At 60.4% G+C, this 20,806-nt stretch overlaps 2 protein-coding genes across 2 annotated transcripts; one reads left to right on the top strand and one right to left on the bottom strand.

Moving 5' to 3' along the window:
- Positions 1-9: 9 nt before the first annotated feature.
- On the top strand, positions 10-3,904 carry PSMC5 (proteasome 26S subunit, ATPase 5). Its single transcript, XM_037411399.1, has 12 exons — positions 10-139; positions 605-676; positions 1,128-1,197; positions 1,358-1,455; positions 1,831-1,887; positions 2,001-2,231; positions 2,401-2,527; positions 2,698-2,888; positions 2,990-3,088; positions 3,207-3,317; positions 3,396-3,482; positions 3,792-3,904. Exons 1-12 carry the CDS (start codon positions 101-103, stop codon positions 3,843-3,845), a joined length of 1,236 nt encoding a protein of 411 aa, XP_037267296.1. The 5' UTR covers positions 10-100; the 3' UTR covers positions 3,846-3,904.
- A 65-nt stretch (positions 3,905-3,969) lies between these two features.
- Positions 3,970-19,185, bottom strand: SMARCD2 (SWI/SNF related, matrix associated, actin dependent regulator of chromatin, subfamily d, member 2). Its single transcript, XM_037411397.1, has 13 exons — positions 18,960-19,185; positions 11,257-11,441; positions 9,031-9,073; positions 8,337-8,459; positions 8,114-8,233; positions 7,859-7,954; positions 6,783-6,884; positions 6,369-6,530; positions 5,992-6,089; positions 5,595-5,730; positions 5,390-5,512; positions 5,208-5,309; positions 3,970-5,099 (listed from the first exon to the last, which is right to left on the bottom strand). The coding sequence occupies exons 1-13, from the start codon at positions 19,122-19,124 to the stop codon at positions 5,046-5,048; spliced, it is 1,509 nt and encodes a 502-aa protein (XP_037267294.1). The 5' UTR covers positions 19,125-19,185; the 3' UTR covers positions 3,970-5,045.
- Between the last annotated feature and the right edge of the window lie 1,621 nt (positions 19,186-20,806).

The following is a 20,806-nucleotide window of genomic DNA, read 5'->3' as shown; positions in this document are numbered from 1 at the left end:
GCGGCGCGGAGAGGAAGTGACGTCATCAGCCCGGCGCGCAGGGGGCGGAAGGAGGGCGGTGGCCATCTTTAGTGCCGGCAGGAGCGCCGCCGGGGTCCCGATGCCGGCGGAGAAGATGGCGGTGGACGGGCCCGAGCAGGTGCGGTCGGGCTGGAGCGGGGTGCGGCCGCTGGTCGCGGGGTGCTCGGGGCGCGCCGTGCTGCCGCGGGGCGCTGCTGGGCCCGGGGCCGGCCGAGGCCTGGTGGCACCGTGACTCGGCGGGTCTCGCCTCAGGCTTCCTGAGAGGGCGGGGGCCGAGCGGGGCCTGGGGCGGGCTTTGGGGGGTGCGGTGCGGGGCTGCGGGAGGGGTGGGGGGACACAGGGTGTGTGGATGGGGGGTGATGAGACTCGCGGGGAAACGGGGGCTGCTCTTGGGCACCGGCCCAGGTGGGTGGGAAGGAAATTAGGGACCCAGGACCCGACCCGGGTAGGTTGGAGGGGGGAGATGGGGAGCAGAGGGGCTGTACGGAGGCTGGCTGGGGGTAGGGGTTGTTTTCATCGGCCCGGGTGGAATGGGCGGCTCTTGGGGCTAAGGCTGGTGCTGCTGAGCTCTGCTTTCTCACAGATGGAGATGGATGATGGGAAGGGTGGCACAGGGCTCCGGCAGTACTACCTGTCCAAGATTGAAGAGCTGCAGGTGAGCTGGTGCTGGCTGTCCAGGAGACGGCCAGCTGGCCTGCCCCAGAACAGCATTGCTGTGGTTGCGGCCGGGATTGTGTGGCCATGTCCCTATACTTGTGCTTGCCTCCAGAGCACCTGCAGCCTTCTCTGTGCTCTGGGCGCCCTGTTCTGAGGCTCAAGGAGGAGGCGCTGCTCCAGAATGGATTCAACAAGTGGGACCTAGCTTTTGGGTGGTGGGGATGTATGAGATGAGGCTTGGTCCTATGAGCTGCCAGCGCTGCTGCGTGTGCTTGAGGTGTTGCCCAGCCCTTGCCAGTGGGCTTTGGCTGGCTGTGTCCTGCTGGAAGGGGCTGGCCCCCTTCCAAGTCCCTGTCCCAAGACAAAGGCCATTGTGCTGGATCCCATTCTGCGTTACTGTGGGTGTTATATGGGATGCTGAGGACTCAGCAAAGCTTTTCTTTCAACAGCTCATCGTGAACGAGAAGAGCCAGAATCTGCGGCGCCTACAAGCACAGAGAAATGAGTTGAATGCTAAGGGTACAGCTCAGCTGCTCTCATCTTTCTCACCTGGGGCTCTGGGGCTGGTCTGGTGGCTCCTGATCCAGTTGCCAGCCACTGTGGCATGTGCTGCCTTTTTGTTGTGGGCAGGGGGTCAGGGGGGTGCCTGTGGCTGGTGCTGACATCTTCCTGTCTGCAGTGCGCCTGCTGCGGGAGGAGCTGCAGCTGCTGCAGGAGCAGGGCTCCTACGTGGGAGAAGTGGTGAGAGCCATGGACAAGAAGAAAGTCCTTGTCAAGGTACAAGGCTGAGCTGTCCTGTGGGCAACCGGGGCTGGGGCAGAGCAGGGGTGAGCATGGTGGGATCCGACAGACCTGTTTGACCCCATGGGCTGGGAGTGAATGTGAGCGTGAGCCCTGGAGGGACGTAACAACTAGAAGATGTGAAGTGAGAGCTCTTTCTCCAGAGGAACATATTGGGGCAGCTCTCCTGGGCCTGAGGCTGGTGGGAGGCAACAGCTTTAGGACTTCTGATGGACAGGAGGGGCCGCAGCGTGTTTGGCGGTGGCTGAGCTCTCTGGCTCCTTCTGCTCCGAGCAGCTGGTGTGGATATTGGGCATGCAATGGGACTTCTCAGACAAATAACTGTCGTGGTGGCAACTGCCACCTTTTCAGGTGCACCCGGAGGGGAAGTTTGTGGTGGATGTGGACAAGAACATCGACATCAACGATGTGAGTGTCTTGGGGCTGTGGGAGGAGAGGTGGCTGCTCCCTGGGGGCAGCCTGGAGCTGCCTGCCCCCTTCGCTGCTGCAGGGCTGCTGAGCTCCTTCTGCTCTCGCCACAGGTGACCCCAAACTGCCGCGTGGCCCTGCGCAATGACAGCTACACGCTGCACAAGATCCTGCCCAACAAAGTGGACCCTCTTGTGTCCCTCATGATGGTGGAGAAGGTTCCAGATTCCACTTATGAGATGATTGGGGGTTTGGACAAGCAGATAAAGGAGATCAAGGAAGTGATCGAGCTGCCAGTCAAGCACCCTGAGCTCTTCGAGGCGCTGGGGATCGCCCAGCCAAAGGCAAGTGCTGCTGCTGTGTGTCTGCAGTGGGTGTGCAGTTTGGGGTTCCGTGGTACCACTGCGATGCTGCCTGTGTCACCCCTGGGAGCGTCCCCATGTTTTCTGTTGGGCTGTGACTGCTTGTGCAGGCAGGGACAGGGGTGCTGAGGTGTCCACGTGGCTGTTGCAGGGCGTGCTGCTCTACGGACCCCCTGGCACAGGCAAGACCTTGCTGGCCAGGGCTGTGGCCCACCACACGGACTGCACATTCATCCGCGTCTCGGGCTCCGAGCTGGTGCAGAAGTTCATTGGTGAAGGTAAAAGGGAGCCGGGGGGAGGTGGCTGCTTGTGCCGGAGCCCCAGCGAGGGTTCGCGGTGCTGCGTGGCCTCGGGACTGGCCTCTTGCGTGGTGTCCAGGGCAGCTGGGAGTGCGGAGCGCTGAGCTGTGTGCGGTGCCAGGGCTCAGCCCTCTCTGCTCCCTTGGCAGGTGCCCGCATGGTGCGGGAGCTGTTTGTGATGGCCCGGGAACATGCGCCCTCCATCATCTTCATGGACGAGATCGACTCTATCGGCTCCTCCCGCCTGGAGGGGGGCTCTGGCGGGGACAGCGAGGTGCAGCGCACAATGCTGGAGCTCCTCAACCAGCTTGATGGCTTTGAGGCCACCAAGAATATCAAGGTAGGAGGGTGGCATCCCTGCCTGGGGAGAGGGCAGTGGCCTGATGACTCTGTGGTGGCAGTGGGGTGCCCAGAGCAGTGAGAGCTGTTGTTCCTGTGCAGGTGATCATGGCCACAAACCGCATCGACATCCTGGACTCGGCTCTGCTGCGCCCTGGCCGCATTGACAGGAAGATCGAGTTCCCCCCTCCCAATGAGGAGGTAGGTGGGGTGTCCCACAGTGGCCCCAGCTCTTACTTTGGGGACTGTGTTGTCCCCAGCCCTGTCTGGGCATGATTCCTGCAGCTCCAACCCTCACTTTGCTGCTGCTCTCCTCCAGGCCCGCCTGGACATCCTCAAGATCCACTCCCGGAAAATGAACCTGACGCGAGGCATCAATCTACGGAAAATTGCAGAGCTGATGCCAGGGGCGTCGGGCGCAGAAGTAAAGGTGAGCAGGGGCCACCATGGTGGCACCAGGGCTGGCAGAGGGGGGAGCAGCGGGTGCTAATGTCCCTGTCCCTCACAGGGGGTGTGCACAGAAGCTGGCATGTATGCGCTGAGGGAGAGGCGGGTGCATGTCACACAAGAAGACTTTGAAATGGCTGTTGCGAAGGTAAGTGCTGTGGGGGAGGCAAAGGGGGGGGGTTGCCAGTGGGTTCTTCCACCGACAGCTCTGTGTTGGGGCACAAACTGTCCTGGGCAGCATCTGCCAGGAGCTGCAAAGCTTGGAGGGCATCAGCTCTGGGGACACCGTTAAGGGGGTTGGCCCCACCTGAGTGACATGGGAGAGGCTGGGGAGGTGATGAAGACCTGTCCTGGCTAGAGCTTCCCTTCCCCTGGTCTTGGGGGTGGTTTTGAGGGGTTTTGGCACCCAAATGGGGGGCCTGCATGCTGGAAACAGTCTCCTCTTCCTCCCCCCCAGGTGATGCAGAAGGACAGCGAGAAGAACATGTCTATCAAGAAGCTGTGGAAGTAACGGTGAGGCCGCAGCTGCTGCGTGGGCTGCGTTGTCTCTAATAAAAGTGCTGCTATGGCCATGCCGTTGCACTGATTTGGGGCAGGGTAGGGGGGGCTGCAGGACTCCAGCACACACACAGAGCTGCTGCTAATTGGTTTTATTAGAAAATATCCAAAATAGACAAAAAATGGTTACACAAGAGGCAGAGCAGGCACCCCTGAGCCATACACCCTGGGAATATGTAAACGCCCCCATCCCCTCTGCCTTCGACCTCCCTGAGGAGGCAGAGCTGCTCAGGCCACGTGGAGCCTGTGGGCAGAGGCCAGTGGGGTTAAGGCACTTCAGTGGGTCCGGTGGGTGGTGGCACCGTCCCCTCAGCCCTGTGATCCCCTCCCTCCCCAGTATATCCAGTTCTCTCTGTGCTGCACGCTCAGAGCCCTGGTGACCTGCTGCCCCCAGGCTCCTGGGGCCAGAGCTACCCCCTCTGCCCCCCCCCCCCAAGACCTCTTATCGCTCACGAGACATTGCTAATTATGTAAAACAGCAGGGGGAGGGTGAAGTAATCAACTGATTGTCAAAAACTTAATGCTAAAAAACTTGGTTATGTATAAAAAGAACAGCTTGGCCCGAGCCAGCCCTCTGAGATCACCACGAACCACTGCATAGATTGAGGCAATGAGTGCAGTAAAAGGAACTCAATATATTAATCAAATACAAACCCACTGTACAAAACGCTTTTTTTTTTTTTTTTATAAAACCTGTTCACAAAAATAGTGCAAAACGTCGGGCACCAGCGGGGAGGGGGGAGGGGCTGGCATTTGGAATGACAAAACTTTGGTTGAAGAGGGGCAGGGCCGGGCCTGCCTTCACAGCGGCTGGGCTCAGGGAGGGCTGGCAGGGCAGGCAGCACCGGCAGGAGGGCTGCATTTAGTGCTAAGGGGAAGGAGGCGAACAGCACGATGCAAAAGCAGGATGTGTTAATGCAGCAGAAGGGCTGCAGCAGGAGTTGAGGGGTGGGGGGGGACCGGGGGACCCCTCCACTGTGCTCTGCCTGTGGCCAGAGCTTCCCGGCCGAGGGGAGCCCAGGGGTGCGAGTGGCTCCGAGTCCCTCCAGGCACGTAGGGCTTGTGCAAGTGCTGTGTTTGATTCCAGTAAGAAGTACCGTCAGGCTCAGGCAGCAGGGAGAGGAGAAGGAGCTCCCGAGCCCCCGCCAGCCCCTTAGGTGAGGCGGATCCCGAGCACTTGTTCCAGTTCCTGCCGACGCTGCTGGACCTAGAGGACACGCAAGGGCAGTCAGGCAGGGAGGGGCTGTCCCAGGGACCCCCCCCCACTGCTGACTCGACCCACTGCAGCACCCCATCGGCGTGGCACGGAGCCCACCTTGGCGAAGATGTGTCTGCCCACAGCCTCCTGCGCCCAGGGCTGCTGGTAGAACTCGGCTCGCCGCTCCTCCTCGGGGTTCCCGATCACATCCGTTATGATCTGAGCGAAACACAGGGTGAGTGCCAGGGCAGGACCCTGCCCCCTCAGCCCCTCACTCTGCCCAGCCCCAGGCTTTTTACCTTCAGGTCCCTCCTCTGGGATTTGATCCATTCCTGGATGAAATCCTGCGGGTTGTTGCTGAAGCTCAGCATGAAATCGCGCTGTGTCTTCAGCTGGTTGATGGATTCGATGGTCTCATGAATCTAGAGATGACAAGGGGTGTCACATGCCCTGTCCCAAACCCAGAACAGGGTCTGGCTGCCCCCCTCGTGGTGGTCCCTGCACCTTGGCATCCAGGGAGGCGATCTCCTGCTGGTTGGTGGTGGAAGCCAGGAAGTTGCTCATCTGAGCTTTCAAGGGATCATCCACCTCCACATCGATGTCATAGCAGGCAGTCTTCTTCTGGTCATTGGGGTCCACGCTGGGAGGAAACAGGGTGTTAAGGGGCAGGGGGGCACCTCCTCAGCCTCCACCCTGCTGCAGGGGTGGATCGATGCCCCCAACAGCAAGACAGGCACCCCACAACTGCCCCAGGAAGCCCCTAAATTTGTTTGGCAGATTCTTCCCCTCTCAAGTGACTTGTGCTCACTGCTGCTTTGGGCTGGAGACCCCCGCTAGCCCCCGCAGGTACTGCCCTGCCCCTCCACCCTGCAGGGCACACCAGTGCGCTCTCCACCCCTACCTGATGGTGTGGTTGATGATGATGGGGTCTGGGTGCTGCAGGAGCCCCGCCAGCTTCATGGGGATCTCAGAGAAGCGCATGCGGACACAGTTAAAGATCTGGAGGGGTAAAGCAGAACATTTGCTGTCCATGGCAGAGCCTCCTTCCACCTGCCACAGAAAGGGCCAGGCAGGAGCCGGGGGGAATCACCCAGCCTGGTTTATGGATGGCAAGGTGATGGATGCAAGCTAGAGCCTGGGGAAGGGGCACAAATCGAGACTAGGCAACCTGGGGTGTCCATGGCAAGCCCCCAGATATTCTTTTTCTGGCCTTACTGGGCGAGGGAAGGGTGCTCTCCTCCCAGCAAAGTGTGCTGGTGCCAAGGGGCAAGGGCTGACCTGGCGGAAGTAGCGGTTGCAGTTGATGTACTCCTTCTCGTGACTGTCCTGCAGCTTGTTGTGCTTGATGTAGAGCCAGAGCGCCTGCATGATGCTGGCGCGGGTCTGGGTGTGCACCCCGAGCAGGCGGGCCAGGCGAGGGTCCAGTTTGTACTGTGGTGGCTGCAGGGACACACAGGACGAAGAGGATCTGGTTGGCACTTGGAAGGGCCCTTCCTCCAAGCGTGGTGCCCCACATGGCTTGGGTTGCTGCAGGGTCCGTGCCTGGAGCTCTCTGTCCTCCCTTCTAGTCCCACAGCCCCATACAAGGCCCAGCCCAGGCCGATTTGCCCCTCCTTGGCCTGCCCCGTGCGTGAGCCACGCTGGAAGGGCAGCAGCAGAAGGCCAGCACCCGCACAGCCCCAGGACCCTTACCTGGTGATCCAGCATGAGCAGCAGAGTGCATTTCACATTGACGTCGCCGGGACGCTTCACTTGGAAGCCATCGGTCTCCTGGGTTGTGGGCAGCCGGTGCCACTACAAAGAGATCAAGGGGACGCTGGTCAACTCCAAGACCATGACAAGCCACCCACTAGCAGACACTTGTGTCCGCAGCCAGGAGCGGAGCGGAGCCGTGCTCGGGCTCTGTGCAGGGGTCTAGCCGAGGCAGCCAGGCTGGATCCCACCCCCACAGTTCCTGGGAGTCTGACCCCCGTGGGCTTCAGCCGAGAGCCCACCCAGTCCAACAGCTACAGCTTGGTGTGCTCCAGCCCGGAGGCAGATGGGAGTTTGGATGGGCTGGGAGAGTTACAGCCCTCAGCTCTTGATGCCAAGGGCTCAGGCAGCTCCGGGAGTCAATGTGGGATCAATCCTGCCCTGGCCACCGCAGGGGATACACACCAGAGCTGTTCACAAACCACCCTGTGTAGGGGAAGGGGATTCATCCCTGCCACAGCAGGCACCGCCTCAGAAACAAGCGTTTCCTGGGCAGGAAAAGCCCGCTCCCGGCAGAAAGACCCAAAAACCACCCCGATCCCACTCACAGGCAGTGCTTAATGTCCCTGAGGACCTTCCAGCTAGGCAGCAGGACAGACCCTTCGTCCCAGCTGGTGCTGGGGGCACAGATGAGCCTTTCTGCAGCATCGAGGCCCAACGCTGCGGTGCTTTTGCAAATCTGCGGGAGCCAGGGCTGCCTGGGCTGCCCCTCAGAGCCACGTCCTCGCTGCAGCCCCGCACCTCAGCTCTGGCTGCATACTTGCAGGCACGAGGGGGTGAAGTTAATTGCTGCCGGGAGCCGTCACACCAGGGTAAGCCTGGAAAGCACGGCAGGCAGCATGGTCCCCCAAGGAGGGCCAGGCACTGCTCCCCTGCACCCAGAAGCACCTTGCTCAGTCCGGAGCTGAGCACCCACAGGATAAGCGGCAGCACCACCTCCCCACTGCCTGCTGGGGTAGCACCTCTGCCCACCCTGCCCAGGTGCCCCCGGAACAGCCAGGAACCTCCTGCCTCACCTCCACCAGATGGTTGTCTGGCCCGTACAGCTCTTTGTCCAGCTCAATGACGAGGCTCTTGAAAAAGGAGGAGAACTTCCTCTTCTGCTTGCTCGGCTGCAAAAGAGCGTGGCAGAGACTTCACCTGACATGGCCACGGAGGGCCCCAGCCCAAACACCACCGCCAGCACCCAGTTTGCAGAGGGGCCTTATCCAGCCCAGCCAAGCTCCCAGCACAGCGCACCACAGCCGGTTCATCCCTGCCTGTATCCTTACATCCTCCAGCAGTTTGCCCTCCACGCGCAGCTCCCAGGAGGCCACACGCTCACCACCCTCCCCTTCTTCTTTGGCTGGGGTGAAAGTGTTGGAGATGTAAATTCTCAGCTTCCGCTTTTGCTGTGGAATAAAAAAACAGGGCGGGGAATGCTTAGAGGCAAGAGGCTGAATGCCAGCATGCCCCTCACAGCCCACCCCCCAGCCAGCCAGGGCTGCCACGCACCGTCAGTGGTTTCTTAATGGCCTCCTGAATCTCCATTCTCTTCCGAGCAATGGTTTGGTCCAGCTTGCGCTCAAAGGCGAGGAGGTCCATGTAGGCCTGGGATTCTGGGACCAGTTCCCGGATCTGTCAAACAGAAAATACCAGTGCCTTACGGGCTGGGCTGGGGCTGTATCCCCCACGCCACCACCAGCGCTAGATTGAGATGCCAAGGAGTCGCCAAATGACAAGCCCAGCACAACAGCACCAGTTTCTCATTTGAAATGATTTAAATTTAAACTACCACCCTGCAAACCTCTCCTCCCCAAGTCGCTCTGCTGCAGACCTCAGTGTGGAGCCTGTCACTGTGCCCAGTAGTCTGCCTAGTGTCACAGACAGATAATGTAACCCTGGATTGTTAAGAGGGACCCCCCCCAGGAGAGGCTTAGGGTGCTTCTGGGGTCTCCAGCCTAAGCCACTGATGCTCCTTGCTTGCTCAAAATCCTTGCTTGTCCAACTTATACACACTCCAAACTCTCCTGACACCTCGGAGGAAGAGACAGAAATCTTCCAGGTTGGTCTGCGACTGAGCAGAAATGCCCAGAGGGCAGGAGGTGGCTCAGCGAGATTGTTGTCCTTGTGGGGACCTCACCACCCCAGCTGCACCACCTCCCTCCAGCAGCTCAGCTCCTTCCCTACGCACCGAGGTGGCACTCACCCTCTGTGGCAGGACCTTGTCAGCCATCTTCCTCCTTTTCACCCTGCAAAAAGCACCGAGACAGGTAAAACAAAAAAAATAAATAACCCTGCAACTCTCGCAGGACATCCTGCTGCCAGCCCAGTGGGAGGCTGCTGCGTGCTTGGGCAGCTGCGGGTCTCGGGGAATACTGCCGAGTCCTGCTGGTACAGCAGGAGCCTGGCAGCTCTTTGGCCCCTCCAGGTCACAACCAGGGCCAGGTTCCAGAGAGAGGAGGCACAGCGGCAGCGCCAGCTGTGTGCCATGTGGATGGCTCGGTCTGAGGCAGGTATCGAGGCTCCTGCTGCACCGAACAGGTCCGGGGGAGTAGGTCCCCTTTGGGGCTGCTCCCTGTGACAGGGACTTTGGACTTGGAGGAGGGGAGCAAAGAAAGGCTGTAGGAGCACCTAGACCACAGGACCTTGGGTCAGTGGTGGAAAGCAAAGGAGTAAGAGAATACATCCCTGTGGGCAAGCCAAGAGGACTCCAGGGGGAAGGTGCTGGACTTCTAGAGCCTATGACCAGGGAAGGAAATCCGGTCCCTGGGTTCAGTTTGCTTCACTGCTGCCACTTCCTGAAGGTGCTGCAGGGCAGGAGCAAGGAGAAGGAAGAAGCTTCTGCAAAGCTGCGGCAGCAGGTGTGCTCCCGTCTGCAGGACAGCGTTCTTGAGTTTCCTCTCTGGAAATGGCTGTCACATTCTCCCAGTGCTACAAACCAAAGCCCAGTTCCAGGAACTCGCTTAAAACAAATCAGCCTTGCTACAGTGGGGCCAAAATCATTGCGGGGAGAGGAAGCAGAGTGGCCTCTAGAACTGAGGGTGAACTAGAACGGCTGCAGCCTTGCTCAGAGCCGTTTTAGCTCTAAGCTTGTAACACTGTCAGACCACAGGGCCCTGGGCCCTCCTCCCATCCCACACACCGCAGCTGCCCCATCAGCCTGAGCCCAGCCCAATAACCCACTAAGTTCATGCTCAGTGCCTGGATACGCAGGGAAACACTCTCCCATTCTGCTGCACATGTGAGTTAAGAGATGGGGCAGAGTCCAGCAGGCAAAGGGAAGTCCCTTTTCTTTGGCAGCCGGTGAAGCAGCAGGGCAGCAAACACGGGCGTTCCTGCTGCCATCACGAGGTGCCCAAGGTGTGCTGGCTGCCCCACGGCTGCTCACACGGGAGGACGTCAGGAGGTCAGCCCTAGCTCAGTGGAGGGTCAGAGCGCTTCTCTGAGCTCTTCTTGCCACGTTAAATGCCTCCTGCCCAGCAGGGTTTGGCCACCCCATTAGCAGCTGGCTGTTCCCAATCCCTTGATCCACAGCCAGCTGGGAGCAAGGATGCTCAGCCAGCCGAGCATGGCTGATCCCACACAGCCAGCCGCCCGGAACAGAGCCGCAGCCTTATCTGGCTGCTGACGTCCTTGCTTGGTGGCGAGCTGCCCCTCGCCCTTAATCCCCAGCTTGCTCCAGAGCACCAAAGGGATGCACAGATGCTGTGTCGGGGTTGTGGTGCCCTGCGGAGGGATCATGGACCTAAGTGAGCTGTCGCCCTTCAGCCCTGTTGTACAGCCAGGACAGGGAACAGGACCCGAGTATCCATTAGGACCAGGGGATCCTGCTCTGAGAAACAGCCTCCAGTAATCAAGAAGCCCTCAGGAAAAACAGAAATGGAGCAAAGGGATTAGCAGTGTCATAAACAAGTGAGGAGCTGCTGGCAGAGCCCCACAGCTCGATGAGACCAGCCCCAGCAAACAGTCCTACTGAGACCACAGCTCCGGGGAGCGTCTCTACAACCTGCCACCCCTGTCTCCTGTTTCCACGCTGGCCAGAGCCAGCACAAACCCCCATGAGGAGGGGAAAGAACCTGAGGAGCCAGTGCTGGGGCCTCTGGCAAAGCACAAACACATGCAGCGAGGCTTGTTGGTTACTGGCACAGAGATCAGAGTGCGAGGAAGCTGCAAGCTGGGTGTTCTCTGCCCCCATCCCCACCCCACTATCACAAAACATCCCGACCCTGAGCCCTGGCAGGTTTCCCACCGCAAGCGGTGCCAGCCAGAGGCAGTCTGCATGTGAGCCGTGCCGGCTGTGCCCCGCTGCAGGCAGCTCCCCCCTCTGCAGCAGGGCAGGGAGCTGCGGGTTTCTGCAGCAAAGTGCAACTGGGATGCCGGGGGTCAAACCACCCGCCTCCAGCCTGCTGGGGTCTCTGTCCCGGCCCCTTACCCTCTCCTCTGGGTGGCCAGCGGTGGCTGTGCCTGGGGGGTCAGCAGGCGCTTCCTGAAGGGGTCCATCATCGACTGCGGCAGGCCAGGTCTCATCGGGGAGGCTGCTCCATAGGGGGGGGCTCCTGGTGGTCCCACCTGCAGCCCTGCCATGGGCATCCGACTGCCGGGCGGCATCCCGGGGCGCTAATAGGGAAGAGAGGAGAGGAAGACTGTGCATTAAACACCACCCTGCAAGGGGCCCTGACCTTCGCTGGGGCCAGCGGATGCCATTTGCCCTCTTGCTTCTTCCCCGGCAGAGATTTCTGAGGCTGAACCCTGCTCTGAGGCGTGGGCAAGGGACAGGGCAGGGAGGAAGGAAGGACATCATGAGCTGCAGCCTTCATCGCTGCAGGAAGAGCAACGGGAAAGCAGAACCGGGATTAGCAGAAGCCACTGACGGCAGGGGAAGGCCAACCTGCCAGCCGGCACAGAGCCGAAGCCATGCGTGGCCCTGAGCCACCACCGTGCAGCAGGAAGCATCAGACCTGGAGCATCACGAGGCCCCGTCACGAGGGTCATTCCCTGCAAAGCCTTCACCATGGGGACATCAGGGGCTGGGGTGTGGGTTCCTCTCCAGAAAGCAGCAGTGCCAGCAGACATAGAGCAGGGGAGCGGAGCAATCCCACTTCCTAACGGCACCGGTCATGAGGCTGGCAGCTGGGCTCCTGGGTGCACGGGACGGAGGCAAGAGCTCACCCCCTGCCAGCACGCCAGCTCCCCTCCTTCCCCCTCCAGGGACCCAGAAAGGGCATTTAGAAGCCACGATGCAACACCCAGCCCCTCCTGCAAGGGGTCCCGACCCAGCACAGCACCCACAGCCCCTCTGCATGCCTTAGAGCTGAGCAGTTTGGCAAGCCAGCACCCACACTGGTGGCTCGCAGGCGCCGCTAGGTCTGCACCCCTCCAGGGCCCTTGACAATCGGTCACAGCACCCCACAACACGCTGCCCAGCCCTACGTGCTCCAGCTGGCTTCACCAGCGGCCCCAGCAACAGCCTCCCAGGATCCTTTGATCCCGAAGCTCCCCGCTGCCAAGATGCAAGGCTGGGAGAGCCACCAAGCCGGCAGAACAACATTTCTCCCCTGCCGCAGGCTCCCCAACGTGCCAGGACATCCCCCACCGCTCCCCTCCCACCGCCCTGCTGGGGCACATGGCCGTGCCATGGAAGGGAACTAATGAAGCCACCTCCATACCCCACTATTTATTTATATACATTTAAAGCGCCTATCACCATACTGATAAAACGTTCTTTGGATGATGAACTGATGACCTTATCTACATTAATTTCAGCACAAACCCTGGGCGCAGGAGGGCTGGGAGCACAAGACCACCGCCGCAACTTGCCTGTCCTCCGCAGCTTTTAGGGGCAGGCTCAGAGCCACAACAGGGTAGTTGGTCTGATGGCAGCTGCGGCCAAAACGCACCCATCACCTCCCCAAAAAGCTGAGAAACACAAAACCAAGAGTTTGAGCTGCTCGTGTTGCTCCCATGCCGGAGCCCAATGCCACAGGTGTCTCTGCAAGCAGGAGATCCCAAAAACATACAAGCGTTGCGTCAAGGAGCGTATTGCAGCTGGAAAGCCAAGGAGCAGCAGGCCACAGGAGCAGCGCCGCACACTGCTTTTCCCTGCAGTTTACCCTCAAGGTTTGCAAATTGCTAAGAGAAGCCTCTTGGCAAAGCAAATTCCAAAAACACACATGCGAGGTGCGGGCTGAGCCCATTACATGACCAAATAGTGTCTCCACCTTTGCTCAGCCTTCCTTTGAAGCAGCCCCTCCAGAGCCCGGGCTTGCTAACCTGCCCCTGCTACAAAGCAGGGGCCTGCTTCTTCCTCCTAACAGCCCCCAGATGTTTCTCTCCTTTTAAGCAGCCACATTTGCGCAACTCCTTGTGACAAGCAGGACTGCACTGGCGTTGCCAAGAGCCAGCCGCAGCCAGCAGCACCTCCTCTTCTGCCAAAAATCACAAGGAAAGAACCTGGTTTCTTGGGGTTTATCAAGAAATCCTTCATGGCAGGCTAGGAGAGGCAGCACCAAGATCCACACCCTTTGCGAAATTAAAAAACACAGATACTGAGTAAATGCTATTTGCCAGTACACAGTGGCTACAGGAGGAGCTCTCACCACTGCCATGCCCCAAGACCTCTCCTGCTTCCCTCTCTGAAAATCTGTGGCTCACATTTCTGATTTATCCCTGAAATGAGAGATTTGGAGGCTGGCTGAAGTTAGCTGAGAGTCTTTGACAGTTCCACATTGATGATAACACCTTGTGCAAGGTCTCCCACGTGTCCATCTGCTTTTCAGAGGGCGAGAGGCTGCTTGGTTGCAAGAAGAGGAGACCATTCTGTTGGCAGGGAGAGGTTCAGTGCAAGGATGAAGGAATCTGTCATACTTAAGACTTTAATGTCACCTCCACAAACATCTGAGAGCCATCAGCCACAGCTAAGCTGCCAGGGGAGAGAGTTCCAGCACACTAGAGACCTGCACAAGTAAAAACATGGGAAGGCAGAATCCTCCACAAGGATTTTTTTTCCTCTCAGTTTACCCTGCAGGACTGCAAATTGCTAAGAGAAGCTTCTTGGCAAAGCAAGGCCAGACTCTGCCTTGTGTTCAACCAGTGACTGCATCCCTGTCGGGGGGAGCCTCGGCCCCTTCGCCTCCCGTCCGAGGGCTGCAGGCTCCTACAACAGCTCACGCAAGCACAGTGCAGCCCCCGAGCTTCAGCCAAGCCACAAAGCAGCGTTACAGCCCCAGTGGGGTGAAGCCTGCCTCCATCCCCGTTCGGAAGCCCTGGAAATTAGCAGGATGCAAGAGGACTTAAATTCAGGAAATGTTATTAGCCCAGCTCAAACCAAGGAGGCCTCCCTTTGCTCATTCCTGCCTAACACCCCTTGTCCCTCTGTCCTCTCCTCTTTGCCCAGAGCAGCGCTGCCACCCCATCCCCTCCGGGCACTGCCTCACGCTCCCCTCCCTGCCCCACCGCCCCTGCCAGTGGGGCGGACAAAGGGCAAACCTTGCAAGCTCAGCTCCGAGGAAAAAGCTGGACCTCATCCAGCCTTCCCTGCGGAAAGCGAGCAGAGCCATTTGGAAACGGGACAGAACACAGCTTGTTTCTGTTCCCTGCCAAAGCCGAAGGAACGAATCGGGGCTGGCTGCGGTTTAGCGGTTCATCCCAGGTCAATGCACAGGCCACTGGCGTTGGGGGAGCTCTGCTGAGAGCCAGCTTCAGCTGAATCCGATGGCAGGCTGGAAGGCTTCCCTTTGGACCTTCGTTGGCATCGACAGGAGCCTCCCCGCCTGCCAAAGGCCCCTTCTTGAGGAAGGGCCGCTCAGAAACCAGAGGCTGGCAGCAGAAAGGAGAAACAAGGGGAGCGATAAATTGCCGGATGGACCTGCACGAAGTTGGGCTGGAGAGCGAGCTTGAAGGAAAGCAGCAATGCAGAAAACAGCTCGAGAGCATCTCTTCATCTTCCTTCCAAGGCCGCAGTTCGTCTCTGCATCTCCCCAACAAGGGGGAACGGCTCGTCCCAAGGCACATCCCATTTTGCTCCGTTCAGAAAGGCGTGATCCAACTTTGTACACACTAACAGTCAGGGAGCGAGAGCCCACATGCATCCTCGCCCAGGGCTTTGGGAGCAGAGCCCTGGACAGACGCCAGGCAACAAAAACTCTTCCTGCAAGTTCCTCCCCGCATGCCCGGACAGCAGCGCTTCCCATTAGGACAGATGCAGAAGCAAACCCTGTTCAAACAGGATTTGAACTCCACACCAGGCTGGTCCCAAAGCGAGCTCAGCTGCCTAAAGCCTCTGCTCAACCCAGAGCTTCGCACGGATCAGGACCAATAGAGCCCCCCTCCAGCACACCCCAAAAGGATGCTTTCCCCCTCTTTGTTCGTTCCTGCGAGCAAATCCATCTTGGGAGGGTGCCAGATAGAGCCTGGGTTTGTGCTGGTGGACGTCTTCATCCAGGAGGTAGCGTTGTTCCCAAGACACCATTGCATGCTGCAAGCCCTCACCCAGCACCTTGCTCCCAGCAAGCCCCCGAACTGCCCCAACACAGCTCGCCACGCTTGGAAGACCTGCCATATTTTGATACAGGAGGAGCTCCAGGAGACAGATCACTTCTCAGCTAAAAACTGGAGACAAGGAAGTAGTAAATCAAAGGGAGAAGGGCAAAGCAACAGACAAAGACGCCGAGCAAATTTAGGACACGTGCTGGCAACGTTTCAAGCACCAGTGGAGATGTCTGGCTCCAGACAAACCTGCCCGTTTGCGGCCTCACATCTGAAGCTGCAGATGTTACAGGTCAGAGAAAGAAAAGGTCACAGGGATTCAAATCATAGCATGGGCATTAACGCAAGCAGGAACGAGGAACAAACGTGCTGGGTTCCCACTTGAAAGAGAAACCCCGGCAGCTGCTAACAGAGCGTGGAGGCACACATGGGAAGAGCAGAAGAGGTACCTGGCATAAAGCACTGCCTTTGGTGCTGCTGCAGTGCTAAACTGCCCACGGAACAGCTCTGAGAGCTCCCGAGAAGGTCCTGTGGAGGAAGATGGAGCGAGGGCCTTCAACAGCCAGTTCTGGTGATGCTGTCCACCTAGAATTTCACCATCACATTTCCTCAGGAGAAACAAAGGGGGGGCCGTGGTCTCCATTGTTGCCTTCCTCCCTCTTGTTCCAAGAGGACAGCGCTCATCTGCTTTGTATCATCATTCGAATTAACTCAAGGCTCAGTCTGTGATGAAACCTGCCTTGGAAACCCTCTCCCTTGGGAAGGGTGGGGTCACCCAGCCTGAGCAGCATCACAGCTTTCCATGCAGCTTTCTGGTACAGCTCCAGCCCTGGCTGTTGTCCCCAGGCCCATTTTTCAAGCCATTCCCAATCACCCAACGAGCAGAAACCCTGTTTTCCTCTGCTCCCAAGAAGATCGGATGAATCTCTCCCGTGCCACACTACACCCTCTCCAACATGTCCAGGCCACCCCATCTTTCAGCTGGCTCCATACCAGCAAACCGCGTTTCTCCAGCTCCTCCATCCCAGCTGCCTGCACAGGTTCCTCCACAAAGCGTGACTCCGCTCTCCTTCACACCGCCGCCTGCCAGGGACGGCATCACCGAGCTCCAGTCGCCTGCAGGGTCAGTTTAGGAGTTGCTCGGTCTGTAGCAGCCCTCCTGTCCCACAGAAACCAGGCTCCTTCTCGCCAGCAAGCACCCATGAAACCCTTTTAACAGGGCACCTAACAAGCGCTGCTTTTTACCATCTCTCTGCACCAGCGAAGCATCAGCATGGGGTAACTTTGAGGCTGGAGCACTGCTTTGTACAGCCCCATCTCCACTACACAGAGCCAAGTCTGCTCCCTGCCACAGTGTCAATCCGGCAGCTTGGGAAAAAAACTCTCCTAAGACCGAAACTAGCACCTGAGTAAGCAGAAAGGCTCCTTCTTGCTGCATTTACACCAGCCAGTACAACCTGGATGCTAAGGGCTGGGAGTCGGCCTTGGCACCAGCCACCAGGACAGGGGCTCTGCCCGTAGACCCACCACCAAGTAGCCTGACAGCTCAGCTGATCCTCCTTGGCGGTGTGGGGGGGGAAACCCTCTCCTTCCTGCTCCAGGCTCAGCACCAGCACCTGGCTGCTCTGGAAACATCAGCTCCCAAAAGGGTCCCGGATGAGTTCCAAAAGGAACTCTGAAAGGGAGTCACTCGCTTCCATTCCCTGTGTGAGCTACCCGTAAACACCCAGCAGGCATGCAAGTATGTCAAAAGGACGAGCATATGTTTAATAATCCAGTGATTAAAGACCCCTAAGCACTCGCTGGTGTGGATGAGGCCCACTGTGTCTCCTAGTCCCCAAATAATGAAGTTCTTCATTAAGCCAGGGCATAACAGCAGAGAAGTCCTCCGGGTACCACAGGGATGGCACTGGGAGGGTAGGGGCTGCTTTCCCCAACCTGGGGATTGCAAAACAAAGGGCAGCCCCTCCGGATCATGCCCGCTCTCCCCTCCCACATGCAGGCAGCCCTGCCACCAAGCTGCTGGCCAGATGCAGCTCATGGCCAGACGCGAGGCACGGCACTCGCCGCCAGCCCCGGGGATCAACTGGTCCCACCGACCCAGCCAGCTCCCGCACCGGCTCGCCAGTGCCAGACGTGGTGGTGCCACACACTCGGCATACATCACCCTACGCTGACCGTGTGCGCCCAGCACCTGCTACCGGCCAGCAACGGGGAGGGGGTGGGGAAAGCAAGCATATGCTGGCCTGTTTATCCACAGCAGTGAACGGTTCCTGGCTGCTCCCGTCAGGCTCCAGCTTCCCGGCTGGATTTTGCAACCTGCCGCATGGAAGGAAGGTCAGCACAAACGATCGAGCACCCGCTCGGCCCGAGTCAATTTACCGTTGATTCATGCTCAGACCGGCCTTGGCTGTGCCATCTCAGTTTTCAGCGTTTTTAAGGCTACAGGGGCAAGTTGTTTCCTCATCTTGTATTAATGAAGCTTGCGAGCTGGAATTCCCTCGGCTTGATTTATTTCTCAAGTTTTAATTCACGCAAACGAGGCAGCAGCTCTGGAGGAGGCGATTAGCGGCGGATGAGAACGTGTTGCACAACTGGGCTCCTCCATTTCAAGCCTGCCTGGAAGACTGATTTACACCAGAAACTGAATAACCAAAATAATCACCATGCACCCCAAAGCAAACCGACAAGCTGGGCGTGCAAGGGGGAGGCGGAAAACCGAGTGTATGGCAGAACGTAGTTCTTGCAAGAGATGGAAAATGAGCAATTTCTTTTGCTTTTGGAGGGCTGCTTGCCGTGCGGATTTACTTTCCCCCAACACCAGCAAGCGCCTGCTCTCCTCGTCCAGCACCGAACCGTCTCCTCGGCCTCTCCCTGGGGATAAGAACTAGCGGCACCGAAGGGTCCGTCCGCCTTGGCTGGAGACGCACATAAACGGGTCTCAAGGCTGGTCCGTGCTACGGGAAACGGCTGCGGAGCCGGAGCGGGACGTGGGGCTTCTCCCGGGAGCGCTACAGGCTTCTCAGCCCGGAGGGATCCCACCGGGGGCAGGGCGCCCACCGGGGGCAGGGCGCCCACCGGGGGCAGGGCGCCCACCGGGGGCAGGGCGCCCACCGGGGGCAGGGCGCCCACCGGGGGCAGGGCGCCCACCGGGGGCAGGGCGCCCACCGGGGGCAGGGCGCCCACCGGGGGCAGGGCGCCCACCGGGGGCAGGGCGCCCACCGGGGGCAGGGCGCCCACCGGGGGCAGGGCGCCCACCGGGGGCAGGGCGCCCACCGGGGGCAGGGCGCCCACCGGGGGCAGGGCGCCCACCGGGGGCAGGGCGCCCACCGGGCACCGCTGCGGCCGACGGGACGCGCCCGGCGATGGTACCGCAGCTCCTACCGGGGGCCTGAGAGGGCGGAAGGGGAAGCACGGGCCGATGGAGCGCGGGGGTCTCCCGACTACGGCTGGCGGGGCAATAACGCGGCCCGGGCCTGCAGGCGGGGGGGGCCGGCGGGAGGATGCCGGAGGCCCGGCGCGGGCCCTGAGCTGCAGGGAAGGCCCTAACCGCCGGCCCGGCGCCCCCCATCCGCGGGCTGCTCCGCCCCGGCCCCGAGGGGTCTCGGCTCTCCCCGCGCCCACCCCTCACCCACCCCAGGGCCGCCTCACCTGGTACTGCGCGGCGGCCGGGCCCATGGGGCGGTAGCCCGGGGAGGCGGCGGCGGCGGCGGGAGCCGGGCTGGGGCCCCGCAGGATGGCGGCCGCGGGCCCCGGGGGCGGCGGGGCGGCGGCGGGGGGCAGCGGGCTGAGCGGGAAGGCGCCGCGGCCGGCCATGGCGGGGCGGCCCCTCCCGCGCTGTTTACTCGGAAGCGGCGGCCGCCGGAGTCAGCGCGCGGCTCCCGGTGGCCCCGCCCCCAGGAAAATCCCCGCCCCCTGCCCACAGGCTCCGCCCCCGCCATCCGCCGGAGCAAAGCCCCGCCCACTGCGCGCAGGCTCCGCCCCACGCGACAAAGTCCCGCCCACTGAGCAGAGGCTCCGTCCCCCCGGGCCCGCCTCTCCGCGCCCGGTGCACGCGTGTGGATGAGGGTGTGCAAGGGGCATGCTGGCGTGTGCAAGGGGCGTGCTGGCGTGTGCAAGGGGCGTGCTGGCGTGTGCAAGGGGCGTGTTGGTCGTGTGCAAGGGGCATGTTTGCCGTGTACAAGCGGCGTGTTGGCCGTGTGCAAGGGGCGTGCTGGCGTGTGCAAGGGACGTGTTGGTCGTGTGCAAGGGCGTGTTGGTCGTGTGCAAGGGGCATGTTTGCCGTGTACAAGCGGCGTGTTGGCCGTGTGCAAGGGGCGTGCTGGCGTGTGCAAGGGGCGTGCTGGCATGTGCAAGGGGCGTGCTAGCATGTGCAAGGGATGTGTTGGACATGTGCAAAGGGCGTGCTGGCGTGTGCAAGGGGTGGGCTGGCGTGTGCAAGGGGCGTGTTGGCTGTGTGCAAGGGGCATGTTGCCCGTGTGCAAGGGGTGTGTGGGCACATGGGTGTGCAAGCATGAGGGTGAGGCAGCGCTGCAGTCAGGCATGCACATGTGTGGGTTTGCGCATTTGTGTGCATTTGCGTGTGCAGACATGTGTGCGTGGGTGTGTTTGCATGTGCAGGTGTGTACGTGAAGGCACATGTGTTTACAGGCGTAGGTGTGAAAGCATGTGTGTGCATGCAAGCACATATGTGTACAAGCCTGTGCTTGCGTGTGCAAGAGGTGTGCAGGTGCAGTGGTGTGCGCACACTGCGTGTAGGTGTGAAGGCATGACTGTGCAAAAGTGCCGCAGGAGGCATGTAGGTGTGCACACACGTGGTTTGAGCGTGCGTATGCAGGCACGAGGGTGCATGTCCGTGTGTCTGCAGGTGTGCATGCACACAGGTCTGAACGCGCGTGTGCGGGGGTCTGCAGACGGGAAGGTGTGAAGGTGTGTTTGCGTGTGCAGAGGTGTGTGAAGGCACACATGTGTTTACAGGCATCAGTGTGGAAGCACGTGTGCATGCGCACGGGCAGGCGCGTGTGCCAGTGAGGTGTGTGCGTTTGCGGGCACGAAGGCCTGCACGTTTGCACGAGCAGCACGTGCGTGTGCAGATGAGGGTGTGAAGGCACACGCGTGTGCATGGCACGCAGGCGTTAGGGCAGGCACGTTTGCACGTGAAGCGTGTGCAGGTACACGCGTGGGTGCAGGCGGGGGATGCGGGAGGGGTGCAGGAGGTGCAGGGGGGTGCAGGCAGGGGGTGCGGGGGTGCAAGCGCGGGGTCCTGGCACACGCGAGTGCAGGCGGCTCGGCGCTGGCGGCGGGGGGGCGATGGGACCCGGGGGAGCCCCGCGGGGGCAGCGCCGTTGCGCGGCCCGACCGCCAGGGGCCGCTGCAGGGCCGGGCCCGTCTGCTCCCGGCGGCGCTTTCGGGGCGGCGCTTTCGGGGCAGCCCGGGGATCCCAGCGCGGGGGTCCCAGCTAGGGCCCGGCGGCGATCGGGGCGGTCCCCGCTGTGATC

The sequence above is a fragment of the Falco rusticolus genome, chromosome 18, assembly GCF_015220075.1.
Source record: "Falco rusticolus isolate bFalRus1 chromosome 18, bFalRus1.pri, whole genome shotgun sequence".
Classification (NCBI taxonomy): Eukaryota; Metazoa; Chordata; class Aves; order Falconiformes; family Falconidae; genus Falco; species Falco rusticolus.
Note: the sequence above shows the minus strand (reverse complement) of the source record. Positions and strands in the feature narration are given on the sequence as shown.

Excerpts from the sequence above, each read along its gene's own strand:
- SMARCD2 (XM_037411397.1), bottom strand. The coding sequence starts at position 19,124 with ATGGCCGGCCGCGGCGCCTTCCCGCTCAGCCCGCTGCCCCCCGCCGCC. Across the intron at positions 11,442-18,959 it reads CGGCCGCCGCGCAGTACCAG|CGCCCCGGGATGCCGCCCGG; the intron begins GTGAGGCGGCCC and ends CTTCCCTATTAG. Across the intron at positions 8,234-8,336 it reads CCATTAAGAAACCACTGACG|CAAAAGCGGAAGCTGAGAAT; the intron begins GTGCGTGGCAGC and ends TTTATTCCACAG.
- PSMC5 (XM_037411399.1), top strand. The coding sequence starts at position 101 with ATGCCGGCGGAGAAGATGGCGGTGGACGGGCCCGAGCAG. Across the intron at positions 140-604 it reads CGGTGGACGGGCCCGAGCAG|ATGGAGATGGATGATGGGAA; the intron begins GTGCGGTCGGGC and ends GCTTTCTCACAG. Across the intron at positions 1,456-1,830 it reads AGAAGAAAGTCCTTGTCAAG|GTGCACCCGGAGGGGAAGTT; the intron begins GTACAAGGCTGA and ends CCACCTTTTCAG.